Consider the following 12465-nt stretch of genomic DNA (forward strand, 5'->3'; position numbering starts at 1 on the left):
ACACGGTCTGCCACCTGCTCCGGCCTCCCGACCTTCCTGATTCCTGCTTCCAGAAGGTTTCCTGGCAGCCGTGGCAGGGCCCTGAGGCTTCGCAGCAGCATGGCTGTGCCCCTGGGAACTCTCGTGGGAATAGTTTTCGGGGACAATGTCATCAAGATACTCAAAAGCTGTGCGCACTTCCCCGTGCTCTGTGAAGTAATCCACCAAGGTCTTCAAAAAGGCGTGGTTGTTAACTGTGTGGGAATCGCAGACAACCGCCACATGGCGCCGTGCACGGGTGATGGCAACGTTGATCCGCCGATCCTCAGCAAGAAAACCAACCTCACCTAAAACAGGGCCAGAATTGAGCAAAGAGAAGCTTTGAGACTGAGAAACTGGGGTCAAGTTCTTGCAGATTAGACAGAGACGTCACAACAGTCTCACGTCCTCCCACTCCCAGCAGCTCAGGACCTCCCAGTGGCCACCTGCACCATGGCCTGCCCTGTACATGCAGCCCGGCTGTGACGCCACGTCTGCCCCACACTGCTACCACGGCTTGTCTGGGGGGGTGTGCTGTGGTACCCAATTGGGTTCTGGTGGCTCTCAGACTGGGCTCATTTCCAGGTAAGCATGGATGCCCCAACTCAGGAGACGGCCAGCCGGAGGCTCACTGCTGGGTATATGACATAAAGTTCATCTCTTCCGTATTCCCACCAAAGCTTATCTCACGTCTTCAACTGTTTCCCAACCCCCTTCTGAAAATGCTTCACTAGGCCCGTTCACTAGCATTACTTTGGGGTATAATACAATATCCTACTGAATGGAAGACCTACAAACCATTGTAAAACCAAAAAACAGCTAGAGGCTAAATTCACCTGAGGCTAAAAGACAAGTTCTGGGTTAGAGGGGGCTCCATCTCCTTCACAGGGTGCCCGGGCCATTCCCAGCCCACTCTGTGTTCCTAGCCTGTCACCCTGAACACCTGCTCCCTGACTGCACACCGGTGCCTCCAAACCTCCGCAGACTCTGTCCCCTGCCTGCACCCTCCACCACCCTCCCTCACTTCCCAGGCTGCCATAGGCTCATCCCACAATGCTCTGCTCAGAGCTCACCCCTCAGGACCACTTCCAGCCCTGCCCCAGGCTGTGCTGCCTTCCTGGGGGCGTCTTGTCAGACCCCTCATTGCACATCACACCTTAGTCTCGTGCACGCAACAAGCGTACTCAAGGACAGTCACTGTGCTCCATCACCACACAGCCAGCAACTAGAGAGGCACCTGGTAGGAATCCGAAATGCCCTCTGGATCTATAAACCCACCCCTGTGCTGTCCCCGAAGGACGCTGACGAGGCTCCGTACCTTTCCTGTTAGACCTGACGAAGGACAGGATCACAGCCTCCTTCTCCCGGCCTTGGAAGCCATCGACGGACTTAATCTCCAGCTGAGGATGCCTGGGCGAGAGGCTCTGTCTGAGCAGGTCCACCTGTAACACCAAGCGAGCCATGGCCTCATCACACCCCAGGTCAGGCAGGCCAATCCCCTGCCCTTTCTCTCAGCAGAGGGCCTCGGGCCACAGAAGGACCTCAGCCCAGGGAGCCCTGCAGGAGTCCCACCAAGAACCATGCAAAAAAAGAGAGAGACACATCCTGTAGCACGCTGGTGTGAGGATGACATCACCACCACTGGTAGCACCATTTCCTTTGGCTTGTGATGGCCACCAGCCTCAGACAACTCAGTACATAATGCCTGTGACCCAGGGAGGGGTGACAACCACTCAATCCTTAAGCAAGTGTGTTTTTCCTTTTTTGTTAGAGAGAAATTTTTGCTATAGGGCATGCGCACTAGCTGGAGAGACAGAGACAAAAAATGAAAAATCACTCCCGGGGGGACAGCCATGCCACAATCCCATCTCCTCCAGTTTCCTCTCAGGATTTTGGGCACGCACATGCACCCAATGAGAGTTTTAAGCCATTGAGTCCAGGACTCAAGCCGCAGTTGACTATGTGGGAGTCCAGCAATGTAGCCATTACGCCATCTGCTATTCCCCCTCTTGTTTCTTCAAACAAATTTTTGCTATAGGGCATGTGCGCTGGCAGAAGAGACAGAGAAAGAAAGCAAGAAATCACCCCCTGTGGGGAGGGCGACACTGTAACCCCTTCTCCTCCATTCTCCTCTTGGGGATTGTGGACATGCACACACACACCCCGTGACAATTTTAAGCTGCTGGGTCCTGGACTCAAACCACAGTCAACTACATGGTAGTCCAGTGACCTAACCATTACACCATCAGCTGGTCTCACAGGGGTGTTTTTCCTAACACACAGGATAGGGACGGAGAGGTGACTTGAGCCAGACCAACAAGACACAAAGCTGAGACACTTGTGGGAAATGCTGTAAAATGACAGGCTGTCCCTAGGGCTGCCTATGGGAGGACAGTGTCAGCTGGAGGTTGTCAGGCCCACAGACCAATAAGGTGACCTGAGAAGATGCTGACACAGGGGAGGCAGGCTGAGAGGGCAGGGGCAGGGGCAGACAGACAAATGGGCTCTTGCTACTGTCATTTGGATCCTGGATCCAGTCACGATGAGGTCAGTGCTATCCCTGGGCCTACAGGTCACAAGACCAAACAAATTACCCCTTTTCTTTTAACCTCTTTGTTGGTTGAGTCCCAAATGACACATACACAAAGAGAGACCAGGGAGGGGGGTCCCTTTCACACCTGGAGGTTGTACGGTGTGATGACAGCTATGTCACTTGCTTGAACACCGGCATCCACCAGGGCCTGGATGTGTAAACCGACGAGGCGGACTTCACCTGGAGGGAAAACAGGGCCCAGGATCTCAGTACAAGGACTCCTAGAGTGACATCTGTCATGAAGTGTTTTCTGTCTATTGTGACAAGCTGGTCCTACACTGTGCCCCAGGTGGCTTTGTGGAGCTAAAATTCTGAGCTGGAAGGCTGCTAGTTTAGCCAAGAACACAGGCTGCCCAGCTAATTTGGATTTGACTAAACAATGCACGCTCTGCCATGTACGCATGGCCATGCGTCCTGTTGAACCAGGCAAGCCCTGTAGGCAGAACCAGGAGGCAGCGAGCTGAGAAGCTTCTCATCACAAGACCAACCAGGCAGAATTAGCCCTGCATTAAGATCAAATGCTGCGCAGGCCCATTGAGACTTTGCTTCATGAGGGCTGCTTGCTCCCCGGGCAGGCTATTGACGTTACTCAGCCTTGGGAGTGTCCCTCTCCAAACCTTGCACATCTCATCAGCAACTTGCTCTTCTCTCTTCTTCCCTCCCTCAGCTCTCCCCTGAATCAGGCAATTTTCAGTGACTTCTGCTTTTAAAGAGGAGCTTTTGTCTGTCTAAACAAAAAATCCAACCCTTTCTAAGCCAGCTCACCAGGGTTCCCTTTCGACTGGTCGTCCTCTTGCTCCAGCTCGAACAGCCCACAGCCAGCAGTGTCCACGAGCAACAAGGGGATGCCTGTCTCCTCCGTGGTGGCCACACCTGGAAGGTCCCTAGCACACAGGTGAAAGCAACACTGAAATCCTGCACACCAAGACTGCCCCTTTCCACAAGGAAGACAGAGGGACTGCCCCAAGGGGGCCAGGGTAAGCAGAAAGAATGATAAATGGTGGGCTGGCAGGCAGTGCAGCGGTTAAGGACACTAGATTCCCACATGGCTGACTGCAGTTCGAGTCCCGAACCTGGCAGCTTGCTTTCTCACTTTTTCTCTCGCCCTCTCACTCTGTCCCTCTCTGGTCAAATTTAAATAAATAAATAAATAGATAGATAAATAAATTTTAAAAAATAAATAAAACAATTCTTAAAAAAAAAAAGAAAGATTGACAGATGAGAGGAGACCAAGTCCAGCTCTCCAGGGCATGGCCCCACACCAGAAAAATCAGTTTTAGAGACGACTTTTACTCTGAAATCCCTACAGAACACATTTCACTTGAGATTGTCACTTCAAAACACGTGACGTAGTGGTGGATCTGCACAAGTACAGGGAGGGTGAAATGGGAATGAGTTGCTCACCTCAGAAGGTGCCCCGCCACCGAAGGGTGGGCGGTGAGCTGCCCATGGTACATGGCTTCTGAGGCCCACTGCATGATGGCCTGGTGCATGCGGTACTGTGTGGTCAGCATCCGCACTGCCTTTGCTCCGTACTCCTCAACCAGGTGCTCCATCAAGCTGAGCGACAGCCCTGCTAGCGCCGCCCTGTGGCCAAGAGAGTAATAGGGAAGAAAAGCCTGAGTCCCAAGTCCAGGTGTGAAAACATGGGAAACAGGCCCCACATCTCCTGGGTTCCACTTAGAAGTAAAGGTGCAGTCTGGGACCACCAAATGGTGTGGTGTTTATGTCACTGGACTCCTACATGGTCGACCGCACTTCGGGTTCCAGGCCCCGTGGCTTGAAACTCATGACAGGTGCATGTGCGTGTTATGTCCAAAATCCAGAATGGAGAAGGGATTGTGGAGTGGCCATCCTCCCTGGGGGGTAATTTTTCGTTTTCTGTCTCTCTGGCAAGCACATGCATCCTATAGCAAAAACCTCTCAAAAAACAAAAAGTAAGGTTGAGGTCATTTGAATTACAGCCCCAAAGATGCCCACATCCTAATCACCAGGACCTGTGGCTATGTTCCCTGACATGCCAGCAGAGGCTTTGCAGAAGTGATGACGTTAAGGATCCTGGCATACCTAGTGAAAATCACAAGGGTCTTATGAGAGGCAGCAGGGCCAGAGTCAGAGAGGGCCACGTGACGACAGAGATGGGAAGACGTGAAGCTGCTGGCTTCAAAGGAGAGGGAAGAGGCCAGGAGCCAGCAAATGTGAGTGGCTTCTAGAAACTGGAAAAGGCAAGAAAATGGACTCTCCCCTGAAGCTTCCAGAAGAACCAGACCCGTCACACCCTGACTTTAATCCAATGAGACTTATTTTGGACATCTGACTTCCAGAACTGTAAGATCGTACATTGGTGTTGTCTTAAACCACTCGGTCTGTGGTGAGTTGTTACAGCTGCGATAAGAAGATAACGTAAGTCTTTAACATGCGCTAGCCACAGCAGCCTCCTGCTACCAGTGGCCAACATTTACCGAGCACTTCCTGTGGACAGCACTGCTCTTAGCATGGTATAGAACTCCTTTACCCTCACAGCAATCTATGAGATGATCACTGTAATGACTCCTATGCCACATATAGAGAGTAAGACAGAGAGGTTGTCAGCCTGAGGCATCCAGCTCCGAGCCCACGCTCTGGGTCGCTAGAACACATTGTCTCTCTCCAAGTTGATAACTGCCAACGCTGCAGGGAAGTACCCAATCCTGCTTTAGAGATCCTCTCTTAGGAAACTTACAAGACCTCTGTGATTAACTTTAAGTGAGATTTTTGCTATAGGGCACGTGCACTTGCCAAAGAGACAAAGACAGAGAGACAGAAAGTGAAAAATCATCCCCCAGGGGAATGGCCACGCTGCAATTCCTTCTCCATTTTCCTCCTTGGATCTCAGGCACGCCCACGCACATGCCCAGAATGAGTCTGAATCCACTGGGTCTAGGACTTGAACTGCAGTCAGCCAATGTGGGAGTCCAGCAATATAACCACTATGCCATCAACTGGTCATTCCTTTTTTTTTTTTTGAGAGATTTTTGCTATAAGGCTTGTGCACTTACTGGAGAGAGAGAGAGAGACAGAGAGACAGAAAGTGAGAAATTTCCCCCCAGTGGGAATGGCCACACAGCAATCGCTTCTCCTCCACTCTCCTCTCGGGATTTTAGGCACACATGCACACACACCCAGCTAGAGTTTTAAGCTGCCAGATCTGGATGCAAACAGCAGTTGACTATGTGGAAGTCCAGCAATGTAACCATTTCGCCATCTGCTGGTCCCAATTAACGAATTTTTAATCAGATCTCTACTAAACATAATCAATACCAAGGAAGTGAAGTTGAAGTGATTATAACCACCAATTGCAAATCCAGAAGTATCCAACACAACCCCATTTTTCCTCCAAACCACCTGCTTTCTCCAGAGGGGGAATATGGCCCCCCACTCCCTAACAGCACATTTCTAGACTTTCCATGCCAAGGCTTTCTGGGAGACTAAGTCCTCTTTGAAGGCCACCTTCAGAACATCTCCCTGGAACAAAGCAACTGCATAAACACCCTGCAGAGCCCCTTCCTCCACCAGGGAGCTCCCACTGCAGATGCCTACCCCTCCCACTGCAGATGCCTACCCCTCGCAACGCTTCCACTACAGGACAGTCTGCCCAAGCAGTCTCTCAGTGCTCCCCGGTACTCCCTGCACACCCTCCTCCCGAGTCCTTGCTCTGCAGTTCTGTTTGTACTCTCTCTCACCCAGGCACCCTGCCCTACATGGCCCTTGACATTCATAAAGTCCACATTTGACACTTTCCTCCATATCTCTGATCCTCAAAAAACAGAGTTCCCAGTTCAGTCACGACTTCCGTGACTTCCTTGCGCACAGTGAAGTGGAGAACTGTGTCAAACAGCAACAGAAACCAGAGAGCCATCTTCAAATGGCAGGAAGGGCCATGCCGTGAGAGCCTAGGAGAGTCTCATGCCAGATGCCTTTCTGGGCATGGACTTGTTTGTTCAGAGATAACCCGTGTGCCAGGCCCTGCTCACAGGCCTCATGAACTTACCAGAACAGGAAAATGTTTTCCTATGAACAGAGAAACATAATATCGCCAGGGGGTGATATGTTCTAAGAAAAACTAAGTAAGCCCTAATAAGGGTGACAGAGCAGTCACAGTGCACCCAATGGAGACTTCAGGAGGGCACGACCAGCCAACATCCAGGAAAGCTGAGGGAGAGCGCCTCAGGGACAGTGAAGTCTGCGGTGGCCAGTGTGGCTGGAGCGGTGAGTGGTGGGGAGTGTGTGGAACGAGGTGAGAAAAGGGATGAGAGTGGGGAGGGCAGCGTCTCTACCCGGGTCGCACCACCAGGGGACACTGGGCTTACACGAGGCAGAACCACGGTTTGCTGAGTCGCTTCCTGACCCCGTCCTCCACCCTAGAGTGTGCCCACAGACCAAGAACTAAAGAACCTGTGCCAGCTGTGAGCTGCCGACCCGTACACCAGTAGGACCCACCGCAGAACAGCTCGACCAGCCGGGGCTGAACCCCGGAAACGTGCCCAGCTCTGGTCCCAACTCTAAGGCTCCAAAGATGAGACACTGACCCCTGCCCTCAGGGGACACTCGGTCTAACAAATCGGACGTTCAAATGAAAAAAGGCACAAAGTAGAGAAAGAGCTGGAGCTGAAAAATGTGCAAAGGAGCATCACTGGGTCTCCAGATGAACCTAGGACCCTTGGGCTGGACCCTGCAGGACAGCATCAAATAGTTGGGACCAGCAGATGGCACAATGGTTATATTGCTGGACTCCCATGTAGCTGACTGCAGTTCAAGTCCCAGATCTGACAGCTTAAAACTCATGCCAGGCACATGTGCATACCTGCCCAAAATCCCAAGAGAAGAATGGAGGAAAAGGGACTGCAGTGAGGTCATCTCCCCTGGGGGATGATTTCTTAATTTCTGTCTCTCTGTCTCTCTCTGTCTTTTCAGCTGGCACATGCACCTTACAGCAAAAATCTCTCTAGAAGAAAAAAAATTCAAAATGGCAGCGGATGGGACCAGCAGTTGACTGCGGTTCGAGTCCCAGACCCGGTAGCTTAAACTCACGCCAGGCGCGTGTGTGTGCATGCCCATGATCTCGAGAGGACAATGGAGTAGAAGTGATTGCAGTGTGGCCATCCCCCCGGGGGGTGATTTCTCACTTTCTGTCTCTGTATCTCTCTGTCTTTCTGGAGAGCACGCACACTCTCTAGCTAAAACCTCTCCAAAAAAAACAGCAGCGGATGAGCACCATAGACAAAGGGGTCTTACCTGTGAGAGACTATCGTGGGAGGCAGCTGCTTGTGATCTCCAGCCAGGATGCACTTTCTGGCCTGCAGCAGAGGGATCCAGCAGCTTGCTTCCAGGGCCTGGGCACACTCATCAATTATCACCAGGTCAAAGTAGCCCTCAGGCAGCAACTTCAAAGGGCCGTCAGCAGAAGCCCCTGGTCAAAAGAGAAAATGACAGGTCTTGACAGAAGCATTGTCTGTCTGATAACAGCTGCAGTCACACCCAACAGAGACACATAAGCCAGTTACTTCAAAATATAGTCTTGAATTAGAATTGTATGAGATAAATTTGTACCTTAGAGCAAAACATGGGAAGGACAAGTTTTAGTTCTAGTCAACCTGTGATTTAAGAATGAAGCACAAGGACCAGCAGTTGGTGTAATGGCTGTGTTGCTGGACTCCCATGTAGTTGGCCATGGTTCGAGTCCCAGACCCAGTGGCTTAAACTCGTGCCACGTGCATGTGTGTGCCTGCCCAAGATCCCGAGAGGAGAATGGAGGAGAAGGGATCATCCCTGGGGAGATGATTTCTCGCTTTCTGTCTCTCTGGCAAGTGCACGCGCCCTATAGCAAAAACCTCTCAAAAAAAAAGAAAAAAAAAGAATATACCTCTATTCCCATGGACTCTGAAGTACAAAGAGTGAAAATGGAATGGAAGAGAAATTGCAGATCAACTCTCTTGCACACCATTAAACGTTCAGATTGAACTTTAGGAATTAGGAAGAAATGCACCATCTATCAGATAACTAGAAATTACCGCAGGGTCACGAGAAATATAGAAAAACAAGAAAATACCTCTCCTCCAAGGAAAAATAACTCCTCTTCATCCTCAGAAAGTTCAATGAAATTTACAGAAATGTCAGATAAAGAATTTAGAATATTCATGACCAGCAGTTAACGTAATGGCTATGTCGCTGGACTCCCATGTAGTTGACCACAGTTCAAGTCCCGGACCTGGTGGCTTAAACTCACGCTGGGCGCATGTGCATACGTGCCCAAGATCCCAAGAGGAGAATGGAGGAGAAGGGATTGTGGCGTGGCCATCGCCCCTGGGGGATGACTTCTCGTTTTCTGTCTCTCTGTCTCTCTCTGTCTTTCTGGTGAGCATACATGCCCTAAAAAAAAAATAATAAAAAATAAAAAAGATAATTAAAACAAACAAAAGGAAACCAAAAAGCAAATTGAGTAGTATTTTGAAAAGAATGAAAATGAAAACATAACATATCGGAATTTGTGGAATGCCATTAAAGCAGTACTTTAGGAGATAATCTATAGAGTTTAATGCCATATCAGAAAACAGCCTCTAATCAACAATCTCAGCTTCCATCTTAAGGAACAAGAAAAAGAAGAAAAAAATCAAATCCAAATAAAGCAGAAAATTGGAAACAATGAATTTCAATGAGGAAATCATGAAATAGAAACAGAAAAATAATAGAGAAAATTCAAAGCTGGTTCTCTGGGAACATCTAGCCACAAGATCGGGGGGGAAAAAATAACATACAAATTACTAATATTAGCAATAAGAGGGGTGATATCACTATAGATTCTACAGATAATAAAATAATAATAAAGGAAAAGAACGATTTTATACCTCTCAATTGGACAACTTAGAAAGGCCAAATTTCTTTTCTTTTTTTTTTTTTTTTTTTTTGAGAGAGAGAGAGAGATTTTTTGCTATAGGGAGCATGCACTTGCCAGAGAGAGAGAGATAGAAAGTGAGAAATCACCACCCAGGGGAGATGGTCACACCAGAACCTTTTCCACCATTCTTCTCCCAGAATTTTGGGGATGCACACACACACGCCTGGCCTGAGTTTTAAGCCATTGGGTCCTAGACTCGAACTACATAACCATCACGCCGCCTGCTGGCCCCTAGAAAAGCCAAATTTCTTGGAGAGGTTTTTTGTTTTGTTTTGTTTTGTTTTTTGTTTTATTTTGTTTTGTTTTTTTTGCTATAGGGTGTATGTGCTTGCCAGACAGACAGAGACAGACAGAGAGATAGAAAGCGAGAAATCACCCCCCAGAGGGGATGGCCATGACTCAATCCCTTCTCCTCCATTCTCCTCTCAGGATCTTGGGCGCACACGCGCCCGGCATGGGTTTTAAGCCACCGGGTCCAGGACGTGAACCGCGGTCAACTACATGGGAGTCCAGCTACATAGCCATTACGCTAACTGCTGGTCCCCAGAAAAGCCAAATTTCTTAAAAGAGGAGTCAACAGGTAGCATGGAAATGAAGGTGCTAGATCCCACCTGTGTGGTCCGACTCCCAGACCCAGCAGCTTGAAATTACACCGGAGCTGTGCGCATGTGTGTCCAAAATCCCAGGAAGAGATGAGAGGAGAAGAGACTATGGTGTAGCCATCACCCTCCTATAACCTGCACTGTCCCCCTCACCCCCCCATCTCTTTCTGGTAAGTGTACATACTCTACAGCAAAAGCTTAAAAAAAAAATAAAAATAAATTTCTTAAAAGATACAAGCTTACCCAAGAAGAGATACCCTGAGTTGCTCTAGACGTATTAAAGGAATTTAATGTGTGGTTAAAACACCCCTACAGCGTCAGCCCTGTGGCACAGTGGTTAAGTACTGCATGAAGAGAAGATCTCACATAGCTGACTGCAGTTCAAATCCTGACTGTGGTGGCTTGAAAACAGGCCAGACATGTGTCTGCCCATGTGCCCAAAACCCTGATGTGAGGGATAAATGGAGGGAAAAAGGGACTGCAGCATGGCAAGCCCCACTGGGGAACCCTATCCTCTCTTTGTCTCTCGAACACAATCCTTAACAAAAGCAAGAACAAAAACAAAAAACTTCCCTTACAAAAAAAACTCCAGTGAATTTTTCCCAACATTTAAGGAAGAAGTAATACCAATTCGATATAAATTCTAGAAAACTGAAGAAGAGGAAATACCCCCCAACTGCTTCCAGGCCACACAGGCAGGATGGAGAGGCCCCTTTACCTGTATTTGTTGCAAGGACCACCTTGGCTGAAGTCAGGATTTCAAGCATAGCTGCTTCTTCCCTCTCTTTTAGTTCCTTTCTTAACAGCTTGATTTCATTTCGAAAATTACCTTTCTCTTTCTTATCCTGGGTCTTTCCCTTACAAAAAAAACTCCAGTGAATTTTTCCCAACATTTAAGGAAGAAGTAATACCAATTCAATAAAAATTCTAGAAAACTGAAGAAGAGGGAATACCCCCTAACTGCTTCCAGGCCACACAGGCAGGATGGAGAGGCCCCTTTACCTGTATTTGTTGCAAGGACCACCTTGGCTGAAGTCAGGATTTCAAGCATAGCTGCTTCTTCCCTCTCTTTTAGTTCCTTTCTTAACAGCTTGATTTCATTTCGAAAATTACCTTTCTCTTTCTTATCCTGGGTCTTTTTGTTTTTCGCCTATACAGGGAAGCAAAGAATATAGAATTACTGGGACCAGTAGATGGCATAATGGTTACTTTGCTAGACTTCCAGAGTCGACCGTGGTTGGAGACCCAGACCCAGTAGCTTAAAACTCACGCCAGGCACGTATGCATGTGTGCCCAAAATCCCAAGAGGAAAATGGAGGAGAAGAGATTATGGCATGGTCATATGCGTGGGGAATGATTTCTTGCTTTCTACCTCTCTCTGTTTCTCTGGCGAACGTATGTGCCCTATAGTAAAAATGTCTCTAAAAAAAGAAAATACAATTACTTTAACAGGACTCTGTATTTCTCTGGTTCTTCCAAGTTTATAAGGTGCTTTTATTAATGATGAGCCTAGTTCAGAAAGCTCCTTAAAAAGCATCGAAGTGTCAAAAATCTTAGTCAGAGATGCGCACAAGTGACTAAGCACCTACATTGTAACTTGCCTGAAACTTTTTGTCATCCACACAGGGAGAGTAAGAAAGGGAATGTTTATTTCCTAGAAGGAGATGGGGTTTTTTTGTTGTTTTGGGTTTTTTTAAGAATTATTTTACTTAACTTTAGTTATTTATTTATTTATTTTCATTTGGCCAGAGAAGAAGAGAGAGAGAGAAAGAGAGAGCAAACGAGCCCAGGACTCGAACTGCAGTCAGCCATGTGCCACCTGCCAGTCCCATTTTTTTTAGAAGAATTATTTTATTTAACTTTATTTATTTATTTTAATTTGACCAGAGAGGAACAACATGAGAAAGAAGGAGAGGGAAAGGGAGAAAGGAAGCTGCCAGGTCCAGGACTCAAACTGGGGTCAGCCAGGTGGGAGTTCAGTGCCCTTAACCACCATGCCACCTGCCAGCCCTAGGAGACAAGGGTTTTAACTGTAAACTCAGATGAAGCCAGAAATTGAATCAGAAATCCTGCACAGAGTCAGCTGATAGCCTCTTGGGTAAGGAAAAGTCTGCCCATCTCAGAATTCAGGTTCTAATAGCTTATCAGTGGAGAGGCTAAGCTTCACTTACTATTCCACATTCTTCAAGAGATTAAAATTTTTTAGTCCATAAAATGCTTATCTAGCTCCTTTTGGCCGGAACCGCCATCTTCTAGTAATTAACCAAAATGACGAACACAAAGGGAAACAGGCGAGGACCGCGATATATGTTCTCTAG

General features: G+C 48.2%; 1 protein-coding gene across 1 annotated transcript in view; it reads right to left on the reverse strand.

The window, feature by feature from the left end:
* IGHMBP2 (immunoglobulin mu DNA binding protein 2) overlaps window positions 1–12465 on the reverse strand; it is a gene marked incomplete in the record, with an annotated part of 44290 nt that overhangs the window by 8164 nt on the left and 23661 nt on the right. Inside the window, 7 exon segments of the mRNA XM_027769394.1 lie at window positions 23–326; window positions 1337–1460; window positions 2697–2791; window positions 3377–3495; window positions 4016–4198; window positions 7886–8060; window positions 11150–11297. Of these exon segments, the coding sequence (XP_027625195.1) occupies window positions 23–326; window positions 1337–1460; window positions 2697–2791; window positions 3377–3495; window positions 4016–4198; window positions 7886–8060; window positions 11150–11297 (1148 nt within the window).

This window comes from Tupaia chinensis, unplaced genomic scaffold, assembly GCF_000334495.1.
Source record: "Tupaia chinensis unplaced genomic scaffold, TupChi_1.0 Scaffold149501_1, whole genome shotgun sequence".
NCBI lineage: Eukaryota > Metazoa > Chordata > Mammalia > Scandentia > Tupaiidae > Tupaia > Tupaia belangeri.